The 26999-nt window shown below is 44.3% G+C and overlaps 1 protein-coding gene across 4 annotated transcripts in view; it reads left to right on the top strand.

Annotated features, from left to right (window-relative positions):
- Window positions 1-26999, top strand: part of SLC24A3 (solute carrier family 24 member 3) — a 503791-nt gene that overhangs the window by 426010 nt on the left and 50782 nt on the right. For all 4 annotated transcript variants that reach the window (XM_065522715.1, XM_005568241.5, XM_015457749.4 and 1 more), the window contains exons 7-8: window positions 9183-9257; window positions 20863-20888. In XM_065522715.1, the coding sequence (XP_065378787.1) occupies window positions 9183-9257; window positions 20863-20888 (101 nt within the window). The remainder of the gene's footprint in view (window positions 1-9182; window positions 9258-20862; window positions 20889-26999) is intronic.

The raw sequence follows: 26999 nt of genomic DNA, 5'->3' as shown, positions 1-26999 counted from the left end.
AAAATATATACATCTTTATTTTCACCAAGCAGTTTTATCTAGCATTTGGTCTCATTATACGTGAGGCAACAACCATAGTCACATCAGCTGTATCTGTGATGTTGTCTCCGATAGAAATGTGAGCAATCACGTGCTGGATTACAGTCACCGCAGTTATCTCAGAGCTCTTCTCATTCGTCACTACTTCGGAGTGAATGACTAACTCTTCTTATAATAAAGAAATGTGGCTGGGCGCGGTGGCTCAAGCCTGTAATCCCAGCACTTTGGGAGGCCGAGATGGGCAGATCACAAGGTCAGGAGATCGAGACCATCCTGGCTAACACGGTGAAACCCCGTTTCTACTAAAAATACAAAAAACTAGCCGGGCGAGGTGGCGGGTGCCTGTAGTCCCAGCTACTCCGGAGGCTGAGGCAGGAGAATGGCGTAAACCCGGGAGGCGGAGCTTGCAGTGAACTGAGATCTGAACTGAGATCCGGCCACTGCACTCCAGCCCGGGCGACAGAGCAAGACTCCGTCTCAAAAAAAATAAATAAATTAAATAAAATAAAGTAAAATAAAATAAAATAAAGAAATGTACTGGCTCTTGTTAATAAGGAAACACATATATTAATGAATCTCTATTTTTCAATGTTTTGATAACTAGATTTCAATAAATCAGTTTCCTAGTAATTCTGTTATTTATTTTATGCCTTTTAACACACTATTCTGCAAAGGGATCCACAGAGCGTCAAGGGGTGCATAGCACAGAAAATGTTTAAGAACCCCAGAGCACCATGTCAAATGTGGAGGAGATGGCAACTGATTGTGTTCAGCATTGTTGATGCTAATTAATATAATTGTTTTAGATCAGGGATCACAAATGCATATTCCTGCAAGCCTCAGCTGTATAGAATAAATAAGCGGAGTGGTTGGGTCTAAGGACAATAAGTAGTATATGGCATCTGACTCTTGGTCTTAGGAGTTGGGGGCAATGAAGAGGTGGGTGACCCATGCAAGCAGATGAACGCACATCCCATCTAAAGCAGGCACCGCTGAGCAGCTCCACAGTGACATAAGTTGCCTGGTCTTCAGATTTTTCCAAGAGAAACCAAAAGTCTTGATGTTGTGGACGTCCCTCCTTAAAAAAAAAAAAATGCAATGTGCACTTTAGCAACTATTTCAACTAACAAGAAACAAAGAAAAAATTCTAATCAGGCCAAACAACCAAAATAAAATAGGGGCTAAGGCCGAGGACAGTGGCTCACACCTGTAATCCCAACACTGTGAGAGGCCAAAGCAGATGGATTGCTTGAGCCCAGGAATTCCAGATCAGCCTGGGCAACATGGTAAAACTCCATCTCTACTAAAAATACAAAAAATCAGCTGGGCATGGTGGCATGTGCCTATAGTCTCAGCTACCTGGGAGACTGAGATGGGAGGATTACCTGAGATTGGGAAGTTGAGGCTGCAGTGAGCCGAGACTGCATCACTGCACTCCAGCCTAGGCAATGAGAGTAAGACCCTGTCTCAAAAAAAAAAAAAAAAATAGTGGTTAATATCCAGCATAAGATAAATAGGCAACGTAGAACAGGTTCAACTTGCCCTTTGTCCTAAGAATATTTAGTTCAAAATCACTAAACTTCCAATCTTGTGCTTATCTAAAGAAAGTCAAAATCGTTATTTTAATGAACATCCAAAATCTAATAAGTATGGTTACTAGATTTAGCAAACCAGAATACAGTATATTACATTAAATTTTAATTTTAGATAAGCAACTATACTATTTTTAGTATACTGTATGTTCCATGTGATATTTGAGATGTGCTTATCTCAAATATCCAAGTTATTTTTTTATTTGTATTAAAAAATGACTTGGTATTTTCCTGAAATTCTGATTTTGCTGGGCTTCCTGTATTTTAGCTGGCAACTTTTCTAATAAGCCAACCCCACGTTGTGATGGAGTAATTACTATTAAAATTAATGTGTAATATTAACAATAACAGTTAACATTGTAATTGCATTTGTGTTTTGTTTGAATAGCGTTTTTGTTGAAGCACCACATACACTTAAGAAAGTGCACCTGTCCTAATCCAGCTCCATGGCATTTCACAAAGTGGGTACACCCGGTAACCAGCACCCTGATCAAGAGGAAGAACAGTCATGGCCTCTGAGAGCCCCTCGTGGCCTCTTTCAGATACTAGCCTTGCCTCCAGGGGAACACTACTCCTGACTTAAAATGACATGAATTAGTGTGGACTGCTTTTGAGTCTTATACAAACGTGATTGGGTTGTACTTTAAAAATTACAAAATTCTCTGTGTGTGTGTCTGTGTGTGTGTGTTTGTGTTTATGCTTTCTCTGAATATTGGATTACTGTGTAAGTCCATGTTTTTGGCTACAGTAGACAGTGCTCATGCCCCACCCGTGGCCTCTCACCCTTACCAGTTCAGTTCCCACTGGCCTAACTTCCAATAGTCAAAACCTGCATTTCTTTGTCTGGGGGCTCCTCTCGGTCACAAAAGCCCATAATTTCTGCCCTGGGGATAGGAAGTGCCAGAGAATTTACACTCCTAGGTGCAGCTCTCAACCAATGACCAATGGGAGTGGGTGGATCAATACCCTGGCTCCCTCTCCTCTCAGAGGCATGTTCCATCCATGTGGTCTCCCAGGGTCCCCACTAAGATGGAGCCCCAGTTGCCCACTGCCATGACTTGGTTATTACCTTCCTTCCACCACCTGCCTCACTTCCCACTCTCCTAACAATTATCCTAGAATCACCTCCCCAGATAAACTATTTGCATTCAAATCTGGGTCTGTTTCTGGGTGAATTCAAGCTAATATATTTGGTTAAATTAAATTACCCTAAATGCCCTACATTTATTCAACAAATTTGTATCAAGTACCTAGTACTGCCAAATGCTGTGCCAGGTGCTGGCACATCAATGCCTGGCAGTGAATGTAGATGTCCTTACACCCGGTACCCAGAATGGGCGAAGGGAGCCAGGGGCACTGCAGGGAACAGCCCTGTGTCGTCAAGTCCAGAATTTTCTTCCCTACAGCAGAGCTGACTTCCTGTGAATTCTGATGTGTAGGGGAACACTCTGAACTACCAAATTTTGAAGGCCTAGCAGGAAATAACTTACACTTAACATGAAAACTGCACATAATTTTGTGGATGATTGAGAAGGCATGTCTGAGTCCCGAGGCATCTCCAGGTCATTATGAGCATCTGTGGTTATTGTTCAGCAAGATCAATGAAGAACACTCAAGAGATTATTCTATGTCTGCACTGTCCTGATGTGGCCTTATTTTTATTTAAATCTGTCTCCACTAGAAGCTTGTTTATTTGTCATTTGTTTTTCTTACATAAAACTAGAACTCAAAATGAGTTTTCTTTAAAAAATTAAATTAAAAATGTGAATTTATTTGTGTGCCTGGTTGGGAAGATTAATAAGCAGCAGTTCACTGTATTTTGCAAAAGCATGTTATTGTCTTTTTACATAGCTCAATTATTACTGTCCATTTTCGATAGTGAACTTCTAGAAAACAAGAGTCATTTGTATTTCAGTGATTTTTCCCAGCATAGAAGTTTTTTAAAAGTGTACTTCATGAGCAGACAGTAGCACTGAGGTTTCCCTGTGGGAGGAAAAACCCACATCAGGCCTGTCTGAACTTCAGCACCACTTAGTGTCCTTAGGTGGTTTCACGGACACCCCAGAGCCCCATCCTCACTGCAGATCAGGTGGCTGTGTTCCCCGAGATGAGAATTGGCTGTAGAAATTGTGTCAGCTCAAAAGCTTGGAACAAAACTCATGTTATGATTTCTCAAATCCCTTTTCCATGAAATGTGTGTGAAATAACAACATTTCTCATAGACAGTAACAGTTTTATGTTTTATGTTATGTTAACGATTACGTTGTTTTGTTTGCTTCAACTGTTTTTTTTTAAGAGCAAGTACTCACCAATTGAGAGTATTTGTGCCTTTTAAAAGGTTCCTGCAGTGTCAGGTGATATTGTTCATCAGGAAAAGTTATCATAAATATTGTATCATATTACAGATACACAGTCTATCCTCATATATACTATATGTGTATTATCATATATACAAATAGCTGTATATAGATTCACAATGCATATCTGTACCCAAAAAGTGTATGGTTTTATCATAAACAATTACTTTTAACCTCTTAGAGGCAGCCAGAATTTCAGAAGAGAATGTGTTGTTTTGAAAGTGTGAATTATTTTTTGCATTATGCCACTCTGAAACTAAATGAAAGTGTAAGAAGCAAACTGAAGCTGCATGTTCAATGGAGAATGTGTGAAATGCATTCCATAAATAGAAAAAGAAATATCAGGATGAAATTCCAGCTGGGTGGGATTCCTAGAACTATAGGGGGAAAACAGAGCCTCTGGCTGAATCTGTGGAGGAGTGGATGGACTCCTGTAATCTGCACCATCTATGTTATTGATCAGTGAGGTCAAGGACAGAATTACTCACTGTTGGTTTTCTCCTGGGACCTCTAATCTGGTCTCTTTGCCAGAGTGATTTGTCTTTCTTCCATGCAATCATTTTGCAAAGGGCTACAGAAGGTGACCTGTCTTCTCATCAGCCTGCTGTGGCTTGGGGGACACCTGCCAACAGATGCATCTCTTTGATGCAGAGATGCTAACATGTCTCCCTCTGCCAGGAGATGTGTTCAGGGCTGAGCCACATGGCTTCTGGCCTTCATCTAGAGATAAGTGATCCTTCACTGAGAGGCAAAGGGAACCATATGGAGTCCAGAAGACCAGGGTATTCATGTTTGTGAAACAGTGAAACACTCAACCCACAATGAGCTGTAGTGGTGTTTTATTTTTGTAAATTAAACAGGTCAAATGGACAGGTAGTTTCAGTGTTTATTTAACTGATTCTCTTCCTCCTAGAATATATCCATATCTAGAATATATCCTTTCCATATCTACATTCCTATCTACAGTCTTTATAGTAACTATTTTTTTGCTTTGATCACTTACCTCGATTCTCTTGAAAGCAGTTTATTTTAAAATGTAGCTGTGGTCACTGGTTTTTGTTTTTTGTTTTTTATTTATTTATTTTTTTTGTCTCTCAGCCTTCAACTATTCTCTTTTTTGGCTACAATTTCTATTATACTTGTTTTAATGGCTACAGTGAGGGAGAAAGGAAAATCCCCATGGGAGGCAATCGCAAGTGGGTGCCTGCTTTTCACCTTTGCCTGTAGTGAAGCATTGTAGTATAGTGTCTGGGAACAGGGACCCAAGGCCCAGGCTTCCTGGATTCAAATCCCAAACTCTTTCCCACTGCTAGTATTACCAACCTGGCTTAGTACTCAAATTCATCAAGCCCAGGTTGCTAGGAAGTGAGGGTAAGTCAAATGGTATTGGCCTCTGCAAGGATACAGAACCCTTCTAAACCTTCTTCTTTGCAGGAAGGGTCAGATAAATATTGCTTTTGTGGTGAGTGGTGGTGTCAGAAAGGTAAGTCAGAGGTGGACATGAGTTCATGATCACAGTTCTCACTGTAAGTACCATAGAATTGTGAATTATTTGGGTGTGTATGCCTTTCTAAATTCCTTCTAGAGTGTGGAAAGAATTCTTTGGTTTGATGCCTTCTTACCTGTGCTCCAGTTTGTCACCTCTATGCAAAAAAAAAAAAAAAAAAAAAAAAAAAAGATTTTGCTCTGAATATGGGGCTGAAACTTGATTACAATCCAAACATTGAAAACTATTCTATTTATAAAGAAGAAAAAGGATATCACTATCCACCCACATTTGACATCTAGACCTAGTACAAGATATATTTCTTGCAGAAGTAAAACTAAGTGGATAATTTGTGATATGCTTTCCTATCTTTATTTTTATTAAAGTTATATGGGCACAGAGCTTAAAGAGGCAACCCATTCTAGAAAGCTTATTATGGAAAACAGCCATCCTCCAGTCCCACCATCACCATTTCCCCACTCTTCTAAGGTAACTACTTTCCATTAGTTCCTGTTCCTGATATTTGCTCAGTATCTCTAAATAACCTACTTAGATGGCAGCTACTTGATTTTTTTCGGTTACAGGCATTCTCCATTTATTTCACAGTATAGAAGAGGAGGGTTTGCATCTCTTTTAGCCTCACCCATCTCACTACCCAGCCCCCATCTTCCCCTAAAGAGTTATAAGTTTGGTTAGAAAATATTCTGCTTAGTTTATAATCACTTTATGACCACTCTTCATAGTTGAGCCATTAATATACAATGGTTCATCTTCTTTGGGGCACAGTCCTATGTTTACCTTGTGGCTTATAATTGTCTTTTTTATTGTTTGCTTGCTTAGTTTTTTATGTTCTCTTCTTAGAGTTCTCTAATCTTCTTTCTGTAGATTCAAAATTATCAACTGCTCCATCAATTTTGTCCTTCTGGCAACATTTTTTCTGTAGTCTTCTGAGTCACTCCAATCTGGCTAGGTTGTTCTCTAAGCCTGCTGTAAAAATTTCATTTTGGAATTTCCTTTTATCATCCTTCTAAATTCTCCCTTCACTGTCATTCTAGAAATCCCCTTTAATTATCATCATAGATTCTGGTTGCTTGGTATTATGTTTTATTGTAACATAATTATATGTAACAAGTGCTTTACTCCCTTATTTTGGTGGAGTACATTCTCCAGTAGCTTTTTCAGAAAGGACACATAGGAGGCAAATTTTCTGAGACAACTAAAATTTTATTTTTATTCTTTTCTCATTTTTAATAATTTGATTGGGCATAGAAATGCAGTTGTTTTCCTTTCTAATTTTGAGAGCATTACTCCATTTTTTGCTAGCTTTCCATGTCTTTGTTGAGTACAAAATGTCACTCTAGTTTTTATTTTTTGTATATAAACCTGCTTTCCTCTGTCTGGTAATTTCTAGGGTCTGTTATTTGTCCCAGTGTTCTGAAGATTTATGATTATCTGCCTCGATGTACGTCTTGTTTTGTTTATTGTGCACTCAGTGAGATAAACTCAGAGGACCCTTTTGCTATGAAAATGCATGTCCTTAACTTCTGGAATGGTTTCTGAATTATTTATTTGATCATTTCCTCCCTCTGTGTTCTCTGTTTTCTGGAACTTCAATTCTTCAAATACTGGATCTCTTATTTTCTATTAAGGTAAAGAATGAGCATTAACTGGGCTGTATGAAGTAAGGAAGGAGGTTTGGAGAATAAATTCTTAAACAGTCTTTTGATTGTTCTGTTTTCAGGTCCATCTTTATTCTAACTTTTAGAACATTCCCAACTATTCTTCTGCTTTCCAGCTTCCAAAATTTTGTTGCTCTGATCAGCTCCTCTGTTCCTTTTGCATTGTGGGTTTATGACCTGTTTGCAAAAAACCCTTTAGTATTATCTCGTTATGGTATAACAAGAATGGTAATGGTATGTGTTCAATCTGCCGTTGTTAACTAAAAGCCCAAGTAATGTGTTAAAGAAATTCAAAATGGATATTTGCCACATGTTTTTAGCCCATTTGTCTGATTATAATGAAGTGAATAAATACAACCTTTTATGACCTGCTGGAAAATGAACAATTTAGTCCAATTTAATCTATTGCATAAATGGTGAGTGATGACCACAGATTCTAAGAGTTTACGGTACTGACAGAGAATGATAAAAGGGTAAAGAATACTTTATATTTATTCTAACGTGATTTTTCTGATGTGAGTTCTCTTCTTGACAACCCTGTCATGTATGACTTAGATCGGCAAATGCTTCACCTAATAAGGCAAAATTAGCTACAGGAAATAACTAAGTGTTCATATAAGAAGTGGGGAATGCGTTAATGGAAAGAGACTGCCCTCGTTATTCATTTATGGTCCTATGTAAGTCATGCCTTTCATGTTATTTGAATCCAGAAAACCTCCAGTTTGACTTGGTCTGATCTTTACAGACTTGCACAGCAGTCAAGGAGGGTAGAGGCTCAGGGACTGCACGTCCCTGGGGTTCCTTTTTCCCACTGTGTTTGGTGTAGCGTGTGCCTGTCATTACCCCTGCTGAGAGTGTTGACTTGTGCTGTCTCTTTTTTCACTTACTAGGCCAAGGGCAAAGGTAGTCAGGCAAACATCCTGTGCCTATGGGGTAGTCGGTACTCTTCTAGGGAAGGGAAAGGGACTTGCCAGTGACAGCCCTTGGGACAAGGTGTGTGAACTCTCCCAGACTTATTCGTAAGGTCTGCCAAAGTGAACCTACACTGTAAAGACAGAAGAATACTAAATATTCCTTAATAAGAGACTTTGAAGAACTTTCCAGGGAGAAATAATTCTTTCTCCAGAACAGAAGCCTGAACCTGACATCCAGAGCTCTCTCCCCACCACTTCTAGCCCTGGCTCCTCTGCCCTCCTTTGGACCTGGCAGCCCCCTCCTCTTGCAGGGCAAGGCTGCTTTAGCCTCCAGCAATGTGCCTATCAGCCTCGTCTCAGCAGAGCCAGCATCTCTTTAAAAAGGGACATCTCCAAATGCCAAGAACATTTTCCCCTGGATCAGTGTGCAAATCAATCTTTCAAAGATTCTGATTAAACCAGGGGTCAAATGCCAGCAAGACCAGGCATACAATAGAGATGAGGGAAGAAGGTCTGGCAGAGACAAGCTTGTCCACACCCCTTCTGAAGGACGGCAGCGGCAGCCCAGCACAGGTTGCTCACTCCACGGGGCAGGACAGGCTGCAGCAGACGCTAGAGTCATGACAAAGGCACAGGTTAGGATTGCTCCTCCTATCCCCTTGACGTTATGGATGTCAAGGCAGGCCTGTTCCTGGGGCACGTGAGTCTCCTCTGATAGGCAACTTTGCATTAAGGATTCCCTGGGCCTCGCTGCACCTTCCTCAGACTGCCTGGCAGCTGGGACAGTGCACTCAACCATCCCTGTCTTCTTTGCGGGGATCAGACACGCATCACAGGTGGACAGGCTGCATGTCCAGCTCCCCCGATGCCCCATTTTCTATCACCGGCTCTTTCCCCCTAACAAAATTGTTGCAGGTTTAAGTCCATCTTCATGTCTGCCTCTCAGAAGATCCAGACTAATATGCCTAAATACTTGAATAAATTCCTATTGATTGGCAGATGGATTGGGTGCAGGACAGGGTGCCTAGACAGGAAGCTGGCTGAGCCTGCAGGAGTCCCGCCGTCTCATTTGTACAGTCTATATCCTGTTTGACTTTGTTTCCCTTCTCCTGCAGGTTGTGGCTCTTTCCTCCTGGTGCCTGCTGAGGGATTCGATTTACTACACGCTGTCTGTGATCGCGCTCATCGTGGTGAGTCGCTCTGGCCATTTCAGCTCCCATCAGTGCTCTTTTAAGCACCAGGGGTGGTGTGCGGCTCCTCCACGTGGAGTTCACTAGAGGTCACCGGTGGCGAGTGCGTGATGCATGTCTTTGCTTGGAGGCAGATTTCTTTCTTTCAGCTACTTTGATCACCCAGAACTCAGCCTGACCAATTGCTGGTCAGAACTGGCATTTAGACTTGGGTTATCTGGGTCTGTGAGAGTCCATGGCCGTTCTCTTGAGACCCTGCTGAGCATGGCTCTTCTGTCACTTCATTGGCATCCCTAGCTTTGGACATCACTTCTCCCCCTTCTCACTCTGTATGCTCTGCCAGGACTCCCTGCCCTCCCACAGAGCCCATTACCGTGGCCACCTTTGTGCCAACACCAACACCCGTATACTCAGCTACTTAGCAGTGACACCTCCCTGAGGTCCCATGGTGGATAAAGAACTCTCTACTAGACATCTCCATGCCCCAACTCAACACGTCCCTAAATAGAATCCTTCCTTTTTTTTTTTTTTGAGATGGAGTCTTGCTCTGTTGCCCAGGCTGGAGTGCAGTGGCATGATCTTGGCTCACTGCAACTCTGCCTCCCAGGTCCAAGTGATTCTCCTGCCTCAGCCTCCCGAGTACCTGGGACTACAGGCATGCACCACCATGCCTGGCTAATTTTTGTATTTTAGTAGAGATGGGGTTTCACCATGTTGGCCGGGCCAGTCTCCAACTCCTGACCTCAAGCGATCTGCCCGCCTCAGCCTCCCAAACTGCTGGATTTACAGGTGTGAGCCACCGCACCCGGCCCCTAAATAGACTTTTGATGTTTTCCCCAGGACTTGCCTTTCCATATATTTCAGTCCCCGTTCCTATCTTAGCCACAAACTGGGAATGAGATTAAACTGACCTTTCCCTCAACTCCCAGCATACCCATGTGGCTTAGTTGTTCTGTGGATTTCAGCTTACCACAATCTCCCCAGTGCATTCCTCCAGAACTGACTTCAGCTGAGGCTCTCTGCATTGCAGGCCTGACACAGCAGCTGCTGCAGTTCATGGCGGGTCAGTGTTTCCGTGCAGTGCATCTCCACCGCTTACTCCCCGCTTCTCTCTACCCCCAGCCAGTCCTCACGGCCATCCAACTGGCGTCTCCACAAAGAACCCCTGCAAATGCTTCTATCCCTTGTTCAACTGCTCAGTGGCTCTGTGTCGTCTATGGGGAAAAAATCATACTCTTTAGCGTGGCAAGCTGGGCTGTCCACAAAAAGGGTGAAAAATTGGAAAGAAGATTGAAATAGGAGTCGGGAGATCTGACTCCTAGTTCTGCTTGCCCCTTTACCATCATGGTTAACTTTATGTGTCAACTTGACTGGGCTAAGTTGTGTCCAGATGGGCTGGTGAACGTATTTCTGGCTGTCTGTGAGAGTGCTTTTCAGAAGAGATCAGTGTCTGAATCCTAAAAGATCACCCTCCCTACGGTGGATGAGCATGATTCAATTCACTGAGGGCCCAAATAAAACAAAAAGGCAGAAGAAGGGTGAATGTGCCCTTTCTGCTTGAGCTGGGCTATGAATCTTCTCCTGTCCTCAGACATCAGTGACATCAGTGCTTCAGGTTCTTGGGCCTTTGGATTCAAACTGGGACCTACAGTCCTGGCTTCCCTGGTTCTCAGGCTTTCAGGCTTAAACTTGCACTACACCACAGGCTTTGTAGATGGAAGATCGTGAGACATCTCAGCCTCCATGGTACTGTGAGCCAATCCCTCACAGCAAATATCCATTATATATATTGTTGGTTCGGTGTCTCTGAAGAGCCCTGACTAATGCAGCCTTCACTGGCTCTCATGACCTTGGAGAAATCAATCAATCTAGGTTTCAGTTTTCTTACCTACACAATGGGGATGGATCAACTAAAGGGTCTACTCACTTGTTTGACGAAGCTCTTAACAGTAGATTATTTTATTGTAAATCTTTATATAAATAAAATGAACATGAGGGTTGATGTGAGATTTTCCCTGAGGAACCAGACAGGTACTTCAGTGACCAGCAGTTTCTGACATTGAAAATCTTGAGTTTACAAACCATCACAAGGTTTGCCAGGAGGTCAATGTTCCCTTAAAATGTGCTCTCAACCTTGTCCTCCAGCGTCCCCAGATTAAAACAGGAAGGGAACTGGACCTGCCATGCTCCCCTAATTCCAGGGGCCCTTTATCACTGGGAGGGTTGGAACCCACCCCACAGAGCAGAGGGGTTCGGAATGTCATGCTGGAACTGAAGACATGCTTCATCTTTTACACTTGTGGTTAGGAGATTTAAGGACATACATGAACTATGTTCTTGTTCTCAGTTATTACCCGTGAAAAGGGTATGATCCCCTGGAACCCAAGGACTCTTCCCAGACTTCTCTAATACCCCTTCCAGTGAGCTTCATCCTTCTATGCACAAACCCACAATGACTGCGTGCCCTCTGCTCTTCTGCCATTACGGGATGTTGGGATGATTTTTGAAAATTATTTTTTTAAAAAAGACATGGTTAGGGAACAGTGTCAATGAACACAGCCCTCTACTTTGCTGAATTCCAGAAGGAGATGACTGTGCTCATGAAAACAAGGTGGTGGAACGGAACGGAGCAGATTCGGATCTCCTGGGAGCACAGACTTAACCACACATTCCCAACAGCAGTTCTGCTGGTGTTGGCTTCTTTCCCTGTTTTCCGCATAGACACTAACTGGACTATGTGCGAAATCACTTGTCTTCTGTTCAGTGTATCTGGATATAGCCAAGATAAAATGAATATAATTGTTGTTAATGACGTGTGAAGAAGTAAAGAGGTTTTTCTTCTTTGGGCTTTGAGTAACTCCCTCACCGAGTCTGGTCTTTGGGCAAAGCAATCATCTGTCCTCGGGGTGCAGTGTATAAACCCCAGAGCTGAGCTAGCTGAACACGCAGGCTGCCAGGACAGCTCCATATTTCATTCAGACAGCAACAAGCCACACAAGCAAATGATTCTTTGCTGTTACCTGAAGATGTGGACTGTACATTTACAGACCAGGTGTCAAGGCTAGAGTTTTGTGATTTGAGAAAAACTACATCTCTCCACTGTTAAGAAGAAATAGGAAAGATAAAGTTTGAGTTCTCAAGGTTAGGTCTTGGTTCTTTTTACTTTAACTGATGTTCCTCCAACTTCAGTCTGCACTGGAAACACCCAGGATGCCTACTTAGTTCAACAGCCTCTTGGTTAGGACCTGGGAAATTGCATTTTAACCAACATCTTCCCTCAACCGCAGGTGATTCTGATGCCAGTAGCACCACACTGCATCTTGAGAAACACAACTTTAAATATGGCTGGAAACTGTTTCCTTGGGGTATTCATCTCTGGCATAGAAATGACAATTTCTAGAGTCAGTTTTGAGATTCCCAAAGGAAAGGAATCATAGCAGCCTAAGTAAGTTTAGTTGCCGGGATTTCTGACTATTGCTAGTCTGAGTAGACTCTTAACTCTTGTTAAGTGGTGGCCAGACTCCCAAGGTCATTTTTACATGAGATTTGAAAATGTCCATGAGGGTTAAAACAGAGTTTCACACCCAAAAGTGCTGCAGTTCACAAAGTACCTCTCACAATGTCTCCACATCTATTCCATGCCCCCAGCCAGAGGCTACGGCTCACACACACTCTGTGTCTTTTTTCTTATTTTCCTCTTTCTATTTCCCCTAATATCATGGTAACAAAATCATTTTTCCTCCAGTTTCCCTTAGGTAATACTAAGCTTCTCTATAGGACTCTGCAACGAGCACTTGAAATTCCTTTATTTAAAGGCCCTTTCTGCTACCTACCAAATAATTACCAACCTTCCCAAACAATGCATTCAACTATTCGGGTGTTTTCAAACCCTCCTCCCTACTATACAGTACTGAAATGTTCAGAAGGCGTAACTGTCAGTGTCCTGAGGTTGTGCAATAAAGAGCTCCTTCACCCAGAGGGCAAGTCAGGATTCAGCAGGACCAGATGCTGTTCTGTGTACATGCCCACCAAGGGGTTCTTCAGACCTCAGCAGAGGAGCCCTGGAGACAAACCGTGGGGCCTGGAGACCCACAGAGAGGCACCGCGACTTCTCCAGAGATGCTGATGGCTGCTGAGGGGCTGAGGGTTCGGAGGAGGCCAGGAAAGTGCTAATAGAGTCCTTATGACCTGGATTCAAAATGGCTGAAATGTCAGCCGATGCGGGCGGGACATGGGCGGGGCCGACAAGCAAAACCACAGGAGCAGGAAGCGCACGTGCATTCCAAAACTGGCAGAGCTCACCACAGTTCATTCAGATGGAGACGCAGGGCGATCCACTTCCCTGTTCGGGTGTTTCACCTAAACTTTCCTCTGTGCTATTTTCTAGTTTGTTTGTTTGAAGGAGAAGCAAAAGAAATGAATTTAGTCAGTGTCCAAAGCAATTATAATTTCAAAAACATAAAATGTGTGCTTCTCGGGGCCCTTCCCCCTCCCCAGTCAACGTTCCCTTAGCCCCGGTGACATTCCATACTTTGAAACATCTGGCCAGCCGTGGAGAGGCTGGACAGTGGCTCTGAAAGCATTGAGGAGGCTCCCCCAATGCCTTCAGTCTCTTTTTGCAAGACAGACATCACCTTTTAAGTCCTGAAAGAGTTCTAGATTCTTTAGAGCCCTGCCTTGTGCCCATCCACCCAACAGCCAAGTGCAAGTCATTGCAGATTCGTCGCTGCTTCTCCTCTGCCCCCAGTGAGCACTTCAACTGCGGGTATGTCCGGCCTCCCAGTCCTCTCTTTTCTCCAAATTCCAGCAGGCCGACAGTTTTTTGTATTGAAATGTTACTGTAATTTACATAATCAGATAATTTACATAAATGCAAATGATTCATTACATAGGCAGTCTAACAGCTGCTCTAAAAGAAATACTTTATTTTTACCCTTCCTCTCTTCTGGAGGAGGGGGATTGTGAATGTGGAGAGGAGGGCAGCCCCCAGGGGAAGCAGATAGGCCTATGGGACAGGTCCCAGGTAAGGTGGACTGGCTTGAAACTCCAAATTCACAAGTGCTGCCTGTCTGCTGATGGGCCAGGTGAGCCCTTGGCAGCAGTTTGGGGCTCTTCAGGGCAGCCCGAGCACTGGCACAGCAGCGAGGTTCCTTCATGCCAACACATCTCCTTCCTTCCTTGGGACATTCATTGTCATGGCCCCAAGTGGATGGAACCCAGGAGGATATGAGAGAGCTCAGCTGACTCACCTGCCACAGGTGCCCAGCACTTCTAGCAGAATTTACATGGTGATAGAAATGGCCTGCAATCTGTGCTGTCCAAGGTGGTAGTCACTAGTCACACGTGGCTACTGACAGACAACTAGTGGAACTAAGGAACTACACTTTTTATGTTATTAATTTTAATTTTTAACAAGTATAGACTTGATCCTCAAGAGGGGACTGTGTTGGATCTACTGATAATGACATTTTAGTTTAATACTTGTGACTATGCACGAAAGCTATTTGTTGAATCCCACCTTAGAGATGGCATCACCAGGGCTCCGGTGCTTAAATGGTTCACCCAAGGTCAGGGACTGGTAATACCTCGAGTTTGCCAGAGCAGGCGTCTGACATGGTGCAGCTCTACTGCCCCAATATAGAATTTGGACTTTCCCTCCAGTAAAATCCTCCTCTTACAGTCTTTAAAATCATCCTTACCCCACCGCCCACTCCCCCTGTTAGAGATGAGCGTCACCTTCACTAACTTTGCGGTCTAGTTTTTCGGCAGAAGGGAACAGCTTCAGCCACCCCCCTGCTAGAATTTTTTCATTAAAATAACTAATCTGAAATAATCTGGAAATGATTGTATCTTGCCCTTTCTGTGAGAGAAAAGACATCTCAGAGGTCGTGTGGAAGGCTGTCCTTCACCGGCAGCTGGCTGGCCTCCAAGGCCCTGTTCCTCTGACCCATCACCCTCCCCTCCTGCACACATTTTTCATGGGAATTAAGCTTTTCTCTCTCCAATTTAGAAAACTTAGGGTTCTTATTTTTTTTATTTCAATGGTTTTTGAGGTACATGTGGTTTTTGGTTACATGGATGAATTATATAGTGGTGAAGTCTCAAATTTTAGCATGCCCTTCACCCGAGTAGTGTACATTATACTCAATACGTAGTTTTTTTAATCCCTTGTCCCTCCTCCCACCCCCTCTTCTAAGTCTCCAAAGTCCATAATACCACTGTGTATGTCTTCGCATACACAAAGCTTAACTCCCACTTGTAAGTGAGAACATACGGTATTTGATTTTCCGTTCCTGGGTTACTTCACTTAGAATAATGGCCTCCAGCTCCATCCAAGTTGCTGCAAAAGACATTATTTAGTTTCTTTATGTGGCTCAGTGGTATTCCATGGTGTATATAACCACATTTTCCTTATCCACTCATCAGCTGATGAACACTCAGGTTGGTTTCATATCTTTGCAACTGTGAATTGCGCCGTGATAAACGTACTCACGCAGGTGTCTTTTTGATAGAATGATTTCTTTTCTTCTGGGTAGATACCCAGCAGTGGGATTGCTGGATCGAAGGGTAGATCTACTTTCAGTTCTTTAAGAAATTCTCATACTAGAAAACTTGAGGTCCTTCAGCTCATTGTGCCTTCATTACATTTCAGCTCTCTTTCTGGCAAAGTCGGAATAACTATGGTAGCTAGAAGATCCTCACTTTGAATTCTGACTTTGACAGAATTTTAAGATCCTTAAACAAATCAACTATGGTCTTACAAAGGTCGCCTGCTGTCGACAGGAGGAAGGAAAGGCCTGCTTTAATGACACTGGGTAAACTAGGAGACCGGTTACACTCGCATTTGCTGCTTGAACAGAGAAGTGCGTCCACTGGCCTGGAGACTCCAGAGAGGAGCCTCTCATCTCTAACAAGAACAACTTGGAAACTTTAGCTACGTGTTTAATTTCGGTTTTCCCTGCCTAGCAAACATAGTCTTTTTGGTTGAACTACCCCCGTCTCCTTTATCCTCAGTACTTATCCTTTTTTCTTCCCTGTAGCCTGCCTTTATGTATTTATACAACATGATTAGCTCTGCTAAAGCCCTGCCCTTAGGTCATTTATTCCCTGCCCTCCTGCAACCACAGCCTTCATCAATCAAGCCAGCCTACAAGATATCCTGAAGTGGGAATTCCTGCTTAACTTTGAAATATAAGCGATATTGGTGCCTAACAGCCAGCTTTGCAATGTATTCCATCGGATCCCTCTCCTCAGTTGAAATCACCATGGCCTTAGCTAAGCTGTCTGTACCCCCACCCGAGAGCTGAAGAAGTGAGAACTGCACCCACTCAAGGGAATTCCCGTGATGTTGAGTGGGAAAAATCTACGGGGGACTGTTTTCTTTACAGCAAGGAAGGAAAGAGTGTCAGGTTTCAGTCTCTTGAAAGAAAATGATGATGTTGATTTTCTCCTATTATTTTCACTGCTTAAAATTCTCATGGTGCCAGTGATTACAATACATGCTATGAAGTCTTGGCTTCAGCAGTGCGGCCTCTCCTGCTTCATGGTTACAATTTACAGTAAGCAAACCCAGGGGCTGACATGGCGATGTTGAGACAGCCACCTGCCTCCCAGCTCAGCCAGCCTCTTTTCTCCCGCATATACCAGGGGCTCCTGGCTCTTCCTCCCCTGCTTCTCCATGTTGAGCACTCCATTCCCTTGGCAGCTATCTGGGTTGTTCTGATATCCAGGGATTCGCCAGCCTGCTGTAAGCCGGTCTTGCTTGGAAGAATTCTGGAGCAGACACCAGGAATGAAATGCCGGTTTCCATGGTACCCAGCCGTTTCTCTGAAGCCTGGAGGAAATGAGTGCTTTTTTCAAATTCATTCCTGTTTAACATTTCGCTCAGCGGCAGAACACGTGGAAACCTTAGGGTGAAGCCAAGGGTGACTTTGGATGAAGCACATGTGGGTCAGAGGGCAGAGGCCCCCTGACCAGCTGGTGCTCAGCAGATCTGAGACCCAGCTATCAGGATCACCCTTGGTGGTCTCTGGGCTATCACAGTGCCTGGCCCCCAAACAGAACCAACAGGGCACAGAGAGAAGAGCTGCTTACCCATGGCTTGCTTTCACAAATCTGATGGGGAAGAAGCTGAGTCAAGTGCAACTCATCGTGAGGACTGAGTGTTGACCACAGGACAGAGCACCAGGCAGGACCTGCCCCTGGAACACCACCTTGCCCCGTGACAGCAGCGGCTGAAGCCGCCTTCAGTAGGCTGCCTGCCTTGAGGTGCTTCCCTTCCTTCCAGGAGATTTAATAGAGCTGCGAAAATGGACTTGAACTGACTTCATTTCAACTTCACTACCTTGGCAGGCTGGACATGGAAGGAGGACTGGAACGTGAGCACCACCTAGTGGTCATTGGGGGGAACTGTGGGTGCAACTTCTGGTCTAGAAAGAAATGATTTCAAGTTTTCTTCTACACTGGTAATACTGATCTAAGGGATGGGGGATGTTGCTTTTATTTCTTTTACTCTCAGCCAGTAGAGCATAAACTACAGAGGGATATACAACACGTGTATTAAGTGTATTGAATAACATGAAATCTTTAAGGAATAACAAATTCATTTCCTAACCTTCAGCAAACTCAAGTGAAAGGAACCTCATCCTTGTTGTTTGAAGAGTTTTCCGAGAGAGCGATTCAAATGCTCCATCAAGATGGTCCAGCAAGGTACCCTCCCGATGGAATGTTCTGCAAACAGTACCAGTCCTCATTTCCAGTCTTCCAAAGAGGCAATGACCAGCTGTTTGTTCTCCAAATAACAGCACGGAATGCTCACAGGCAGTTCATAGCTCATCTCCACCTCCTTTCTCACGATGAGGAAGCCCTGCTTCTGTTTAGAGTGTTTTTAGAGACAGGGTCTTGCTGTCTCCCCAAGGCTGGAATGCAGTGGTCAGATCATAGCTCACTGCAGCCTCAAACTCCTGGTTCAAGTGATTCTCCCACTTTGATCTCCCAAGGTGCTAGGATTACAGGCATGAGCCACTGTGACAAGCCAATTTAGATTTTCTAGTCCCCTTTGTTCATTTCGTTGTTCTTTTCTGAGTCCTCTCATTCCTCCGCACAATCCTCTTAAAGGAGAGGGATAAACCAGAATGATGTTTGCCGTCAGCCACAGGGTAAAGAAGACCTGGCTTTGTGGACGCCGCCTCCTCCTTCTCCTCCTCCTCCTCCTCCTCCTCCTTTCTCCTCCTCTACCCTTATGCATTCTGCGTGATGGAGCATCTTCACACCAGGCAGAGATCAAAGGGGAAACTGTATCAGTTATTTGCATGTTTCCAGATCTCCACCATTAGTTAGTACTTGTAGTGAGATCACCTGCATTTCTCTCTCCCTGTCTGCCTCCCTGAACCATATCCCCAACCACAGCTCCCCAAGCCATAACCATTCTCTTGACTCCAGGGTCATGAAGCTCTGGCCCTAATAGCATATTTTGTCCAGTCTCACCCGGATTTGCCCACTGTTTCTGTTTCTCTGATTATTGTGTGCCTATTTGGGGTCCCTCATACAATTAAGCCCAATCTCATTTTTTCTTTGCTATGATCATTGAAATGATCAGTAGCTAAAGTCCTATGAATCTCGGGGCTGACTGCTAGCAGACAGGAAGTTCACTTTCTTCCAGGGTGAGTGATCTCCAAGCTTTTCCTTTGCAGAATCTGTGCCCCAGCTATGGGGAGGATCACACAGAATCAGGGCTTTCTGAAAGCTGCTTTCATATTCTACGGTATTGCCTGCCTTCCCTGATAGAAGAAAATTAAATTGGCCTGGTCTAATAAACTCTTTCTCAATATCTTCTGTTCTCTTAAGTGGCTACAAATTGATTGTTCCAGCATGCTGCAAGGGCTGATATTGAATTAACTTCAATTAATAGAAAATGTTTTCTATCTTAAATAATTTGATCTGCTCCATGATTTTTTGACAACAATCTTTTTTCATAAAAAGAAAGGGGGTTATACAAAAGAGCTGTCAGTGCCTTCTAGGAGATGGCTTCCATGCCATTCAACGTGGATTATGAGATTGTTGCGTATATTTCTTTAATTCCCTGCCCATCCTAGTTTGATGTCGTCATCCCAGTGTCAACTTGTTGAATCTGATAACAAAGATGAAAGTAACAAAAATGATGAAGCCCACGTTTCCAATGGCTTGTTAGGAAGAATGAGTTACAAATGAGCACAGCTCCTTCCTCCTCACCCTCATTTTGACCTTCGAGATAATTGGAAAGAGTTCCTTTTATGTGCTTTGTGACCTGTGCCCTAAGGTGTTCTCTACGTCTCTACCCAGCTGGTGGTTCCTGCCCTGGCTGAGGGCTGATGCCATGCCCACTTTGTTAACTGAGTTTCCCATCTCCAGCTGTGATGGCGGTTGATACCCAGAGTGTCCTGCAAGTGTCTGCTTCAGTCTGCAGAGGGCTGCTGCCTCTAAAGGAAAGGCCACTCTGAGACGACCATACTCAAAGCAGTCGTCCTTCAGGAGTGTGGGAAGAAAGAGCTACGAACCATGTCCTCAGCCTCCTGCTTCTATGAGATACAGGTGTACTCGTTCGGTTTCGGCAACATGTCATTAGCCATGTGTGTCCTGAAAAGGACACCAAATTCGGAGCTGGGGCTGAGTTTTCGAGCCAATTCTGCAGCAGATGGAGCAACCCCAGGAAAATTACTTACGTTCTCTGTGACTCGGTTTCCCTGTATAATCAAAGGATTACACTAGATTCCCCCTCCCCCACCCCCACCCCACAAGGTGGGAAATGATTTCAGATGGTATGTAGACCAGGACTTAAGTAGATTAAATCCTGCCATGTATTCTCTCTGTATTCTCTTTCAAGTCCCAACTGATGAGTAAACCTCAGTGGGATGCTAGTGTGCCTTTGACTGCTTCTGACTCCTAATAATCTTCCTTACTGAAAGGGCAGACCATGCCCAGGGCTTGGGCAGCTGACAGTGTCCAACTGGGATTTGCAAACACCATTTGTTGTGATTGCACTTATTTTTCAGGGTGATGGCAAGGGGTGTTGAGCCCCTACTTCTGGTTGTGATGTGAAGTTTCCTTTGAAAATAAATTATTTTAAGGAAACCAAAAAAAATCTATTAAAAGAAAAAATGGAGCCCATAGAAGTCCAAGCACTTGCATAAAAACTGAAGATGCACAGACATGCAGAAATCTTACAGAGACTAATACTTGGAAGTACCTGCTGAGCTCCTACATCCCCTTGCAGATCTAAGATTCTACAATGAGCCTTGCTTTACAAAGCAGGTTAGTCACACTTGCCTGTCACTCTGATGTTGTACAGAAATTGCAGGAAGAAGGGAATTACCTGAGGCTGCTCCTTTCCACACATGCCCACCCTGATCTGCCTCCTTCCCCTAACACTGGCCAAAGGCAAAACCAGTACAGAGGGGAGTTTACTCACAGGGACTCCAGGTCTCAGGACCACCCAGTCCTGATTATACCATGCCAGGAACAAGGTGGACACTGTGTGCAGCCTTAAAGAGTATGGGGTGTGTGTGTGTGTGTGTGTGTGTGTGTGTGTGTGTGTGTCTAATCTTCTATTCTTTTTATTTTTTCACAGTTCATTTATGATGAAAAAGTTTCCTGGTAAGTACCTCTTTTTCCCCCTTCTCATTTCCGAATGTTATGTTGTAGAGCCAAATATATTGAAGACCAGAGTTAGGATTCAAGAAAGAAAGGGAAATGTCATGACAGCTTATAATGAGGAGAATTTCCTGGGAACCCTCTGCACACCCCAGGAGAGAAATTAAATTCATTTTCACAGAGTAAAGACCTTTTCTCTTGGGCTAGAGTGAGGGGGTTCCATTTGAGATCTTAATATCTAAATGTCTTTATCATCCTATGTCTGGACATCATGGCTTAGCTGTGTCTTTCTACAGTTGGCCATGTGCTAGGGCAGAGTGAAGATCTGACTGATCTTTTGACCGGGTGCAATGGCTTATGCCCCTAATCCCAGCAGTTTGAGAGGCCCAGGCGGGTGGATCATGAGGTCAGGAGATCGAGATCATCCTGGCTAACACGGTGAAACCAAAAATACAAAAAATTAGCCAGATGCGCTGGTGGGTGCCTGTAGCCCCAGCTACTCAAGAGGCTGAGGCAGGAGAATGGCGTGAAACTGGGAGGTGGAGCCTGCGGTGAGCCGAGATTGCGCCACTGCACTCCAGCCTGGGGGACAGAGCGAGACTCCCTCTCAAAAAAAAAAAAGAAAGAAAGAAAGAAAAGAAAGGCCGGGCGCGGTGGCTCACGCCTGTAATCCCAACACTTTGGGAGGCCGAGGCAGGCGGATCACGAGGTCAGGAAATCGAGACCTTCCTGGCTTACATGGTGAAACCCCATCTCTACTAAAAATATAAGAAAAATTAGCCGGGTGTGGTGGCGGGTGCCTGTGGTCCCAGCTCCTCTGGAGGCTGAGGCAGGAGAATGGCGTGAACTGGGGAGGTGGAGCTTGCAGTGAGCCGAGATCACATCACTGCACTCCAGCCAGGGCAACAGAGCAAGACTCTGTCTCAAAAAAAAAAAAAAAAAAGATTTGACTGATCTTTTAAAATTGTGTACAAACCAAGCTCCATGTTTCCAATCCCATGTTTATTTTAAGAATTAGGACCCAGGCACTTCAGTGACCATTAACCCATTAAAGTTCCTCCTGACTTTCAAAAGATCTTAGAGCTCTGAAAATTGGTATTGTTGGGGATTTTTTATTTTGATAGACAGAAACTGTTGCCCAAATTAAATATATGGGAAGACATTTTCATTTGGGCCAACTGTTCAAATCCTCGTTTTTGAGATGGGTTCTGAGCAAGTCGAACATGTTTGAAATGGAAATGGAAGTTGAGTGTATTGTGCATTTTCGTTGCATATTTTCTAATATTTGATCTACAGAGGTAAGCAATGTGAAATAACATCTTAGGAATACGCGTAGGTAGAAAATTTCCCTATTACTGAAAGCTAGGAATGAGCCAGAAAAAGTAGAGTCCACCAGGCTTCACTTTCCGCAAAATGACTGCTAACTCTTTTGTTGGAGTGGGCCTCTCTGTGTCTGAGGACATCTCTCATTTTCAGGATTAGTGGGAGGTGGAGAACCCATCACATTGATGATACATGTTACGTGCTATGTCAGGGTATTAAGATACTTTTGCTAACTCTGTCTCCTCTGCAAGAAGGAAGAGGAGGAGAGACAGCTAGGAGAAAATAAGAAGGAGATCTTCTTTGAATGATCATGACCAATAGGCTGAAAGGAATTGATCTCCCCAGGAGCACCCCAGATCAGAGAGCCTCCTTGTTATATTATCCTGGAGGTGGCTGCCAAATGCAATGTGGAGTATTTTTCCCCCATGTCCTTGGGGATAAAGCGCCACACAAGAAAACTTCCAGAAGCCGATGGCATAGTTCGCACAACCACTGCTCTGCCTTAGCAAACAGTAGGTGCTTCAGCATTGCTCAGTGTTGCTAATCTTTGCTAATGACACTCCCCAAAAGACAAACAAGTTGTGATCACAGTTGATCTCAGAAATGTGTGTGCTGCTGTTGTGCAGAAACATGTTAGGAAAGATTACCCAGGATGATTTGCTGTCAGCGTTGGAGGAAGCCGTCTTTTCTACTACCTCCGTGGCATTGCTGAATGAAAGCGGTGGCAAGTGAAGAAAGCAGGCTTCACCATCAGCCCATTTCACTCCGTATCCTCAAAACATCTCAGGATAGTTCAGATGGTTTGGAGCAAGGAAAGGAGTGTCTATTTCGTCTTCCTTCCTAAGACTTTTCCAATGATGTTAGGTAACCCCATCCTAGGGTAGGTGCCCAAGCCTGCAGCAGAAGGGTCTAGATTCTGGAAGGCACAAGTCACCAGAGCCCTTGCCCTGAGCATTGAGGCTCCCTCGCATCCAGTTAGGAGTGAGAGGCTGGGAGGGCCATGGATACATGAGTTGTGAATCCCCAGGAGTGTCTTGATCTATCTGGGGGATGTTGGAATCATAAGTCATGCACAGTTGTGGATTCCAGGGAAGAATTGGCCTGGGAGGCCTTGGTGGCACCAGAGCTCCATTCTTCCCAAAGCGCTGGCCCGTCGGGTAACTTGTTATTACACACATGGGCTGATGAAGAGCATTTTGCACATGAGTGAGGCTGAGAAATTAAAGTCTGTGCCACTGGCCCTTATCTACCTTGGGACTCCCAGGGATTTCAACTTCTCATTTAGTAGATGAAAAATATATGGAAGTTTAAGAATTTTTTAGTGTTCACTTCTTCTATCTTCTTACCAAGCCAATCATGACCATTCATTTTGCTGAAATGGTGCATCTAGGTGCTGATTTCTCTCTTTAAAATCAGAGTCTTCAGTCTGTGCAATTAAAGCACAGTAACATTTTGAAAATACCTTTAACAGAGAGTTCCATTCCTTGTTATAAAACATTCCAGCATGGCCTAGAGATTTCAAGGCAGGTAACCAGTTCAACCCCAAAAATCCTCAAAAGGAAACAAATTTCAGTTGTGTTTATTTTGAAACTACAGTACTCTTTAGGAGGAAGTGAGCTTTGTCAAATACAAATACACCAGGACAAAGGACCCCTGTCATACAGCTCATATTCTTTCACCATTCCTGAAGCAGCCTTCTGCAGGAAGTCACATTCAGTCAAAAAATGGCAGTTGACAGTTAGTCAGGAAAGATTTTAGTAGCAGGTACTAGAAGAACCAGCTACAGCGTATTGAAAACATAGTGGTGTGTTTTTCTTACATATCGGTGCCCTGGATGTACGTGGTGCCGTGGCTCTGCATTTCCCCTGACCTTTGCTTAATGGTCCCAAGATGGTTGCTGCAGTCCCAGCCACCAAGTTCATCCTGAAGGCAGGAGGGAGGAAGAAGGGGGCACTGTTGTTATTTTTGGCACACTTCCACCTTGCATCTCTTTGGTCACTACAGGGTCTGCCTTGACCACTGAGCAGCCAGGGAGATTAGAATGATCACTTTAGACCAACAATGATTCATCCTCAGGGCCTAGGGGCAAGGCGCACCCTGTTTGAGATCAGAAGGGCTCCATATGCTGCCTCGACCTAGTGGTTGGGGTTCCCTTAGCAGGGAAGAGGCAGGGGAATAGTGGTGAGTACTTTTCGGTTAGGTGCCTGTGCACTAAAAGACATTGAAATAGGAAGCATCGGCCGGGCATGGTGGCTCAAGCCTGTAATCCCAGCTCTTTGGGAGGCTGAGGCAGGTGGATCACTTGAGGTTAGGAGTTTGAGACCAGTCTGGCCAATATGGTGAAAATCCGTCTCTACTAAAAATACAGAAATTAGGCAGGTGTGGTGATGCACGCCTATAGTCCCAGCTGCTCTGGAGGCTGAGGCTGGAGAATAGCTTGAACCCTGGAGGTGGAGGTTGCTGTGAGCCAAGATTGTGCCACTGCACTCCAGCCTGGGTGACAGAGCGAGACTCCGTCTCAAAAAAAAAAGAAAAAAAAGTGTCAGAGGCCCAGCTATTAGGATGTACGCTCGACTCACAGAGCAAGGCCCATAATGTTGCTGGAAGGAATTTGGAATGTGCCTCCAGGGAGTCTGAAGACCCAACAAGAAAACTAAAGAATGCAGGGCGATGGTTTGGTTTCTTCTTTTGAGTCCAAAGCTGTGACTTTGGGAGAGAAAAGAGACCGTGGGATTGCAACCTGGAAACTCTTCCTGGTGGGGCTGGAGAACAGCTTTTGCTGTTCACGGCTGTGCTCAGGAAACCTGAGCAAATGGTGCACCCAGGTGAGGAGAGGAGCAGTCCTCACATCTGAGAAGGAACCGTCTTTGGTGAGAATCAGGGATCCGTTGAAAATGATTCAAAATGGAAGCTTGGGGAGGGAAGAAACAAACCTAGATCAGCCACAGAACAGGATCCTCAGAGAACAGCGGGTGAGGTGTGCTCAGGAGGAAAGGGGAGAAGGTGCACAGCGTCCTAGGTGAAAGGGCAAGGAAAGCTGAGTGACTTCCGAAGTCTGGATGCTTCCTAAGCACCTCTTCTACACCAGGGAAACATGTCATACAAAACCAGAGCTGGCCTGACCTGGAGCTCTCTCAGGCTGGAGGGATGCAGACCCTTGACATGTCAATATGGGGCCACATGGAGAGGCTCACCACACTGGGAAGAGGGGGTGGGGGGAAGGGGTCCTGAAGAGCATTAGGCCAAGGCTTGATGATCCAAACTCAATCACGTCAAAAATGCACAAGGAACAGTAGGTGGGGCGCACAGAGGCCTCCTAGAGCCCACTGGGTTCACTGGGGAGAACGCCTGGTGAGTCCTGTGCCTGAACGCCAACAGAGCAAACTTGAAATGTCAACAAAAGCAAGGAATCTCATCCTACAGGCATCTCTGCAAAATGGCCAAAGAGAACCTGTTTTGAATATTGCAACAGAAGGGCTTTTGATGAGTAAAAAATTGAAAAGATCTGAAAGAATTAGAAACAGCATACATAGACCTGTTTAGAAAGTGCTGGACTTAATTCAATCTGACTACAATATTTCATTAAAGTTGATTCATTTTGTGGTGACTTCTCACTGAATCTATTAAAATGCATCTAAGCAATAACGTGACATCCCTTCAGATCCTGGGAGTCTGTTCCTTCCAAATGAATGGGCTGTGAATGAATCTTACTTTTCACCATGAAGTGTATGCTACTTGTACATTGGTTTTGATGAGATAAGAACCATGTTCAGGCCACTGGAGGCGTTTTGCAACTGAAAATTGATGTTTGGAGGGAGTGTCACCTTCACAGATGAGCTGAGGGTTGCTTTGTGCTGGGGAGAAGAGGCGAGTGGGCAAGACCTGAGGGTGTCTGCGTGGGGAGAAATCAGCTGTCGGCATTTTAAATCTCTGGAAAATGAGACACCAGATACCAGGGAAGGTGTCAGGTGTGAGGAGTGGTGTCAAGTGACTGCTAGAAACAGGTGTGTGTTAGATAATAAATGAGTAATAAATGTATAAACAAGATAATCACAGACTGCTTAGAGGTTTAAAGAACATAAACAGGGTCACGTGAGAGAAAGTCGGGCAGGGGCAGGCAGGGAGGATTGCTTGGAGGAGGTGATATTTAAAAGCTGGTATCTGCAGGATAAAAGGGGCCAGCAAAGGAGTGAAGAGAAAGGCATTCCTGGTCCAAAGAACATTCAGTGCAAAGGCTCTGGGAGAGGGAAGGAGATGGCTGTGTGCAAATGAAAGGCCAGTGAGGTGGGGCACAGACAGGACACAGGACAACTTGGAAACACAAGAAAAGGCCAGGAATTGCAAAGTAAAAGGAAACTTTCATTTTTTTCTTAAGCGTTTTGAGAAGTAAGTAAAGATTTTAAGAAGTGCAGTGACATGCTCCCATAGTATCAAGGAAACCAGTTCAGAGGTTGAAGTGAAAATGACCTAGGGAGGGCGCAGTAGAGAGGAAAGAATCGATGATGGATGAAATACTTGAGTCACAAAGTCTGATGAATATGGGAGTGAGGAAAAGGGAATGTTCCTTATTGATTTCCAGATTCTGGGCTTGACTGGGCAGGGAGTGGTACAGTTGACTGAAATGACAAAGCCCAGGTTTTTTTTTGTTTTTTTTTGTTTTTTTTTTTTAAGGAGGCTAGGAAGTAAGAATGAAGAATTCGTTCTGATAGACATTTAGACTTCCAGGTGCAGAGGCCCGATATATTAATCTGGGGCTGGAGAGAGGTGTGGCATGGATGTGTAAATTGGGGG

The sequence above is a fragment of the Macaca fascicularis genome, chromosome 10, assembly GCF_037993035.2.
Source record: "Macaca fascicularis isolate 582-1 chromosome 10, T2T-MFA8v1.1".
Classification (NCBI taxonomy): Eukaryota; Metazoa; Chordata; class Mammalia; order Primates; family Cercopithecidae; genus Macaca; species Macaca fascicularis.
This window is presented reverse-complemented; position numbering and strand designations above follow the sequence as displayed.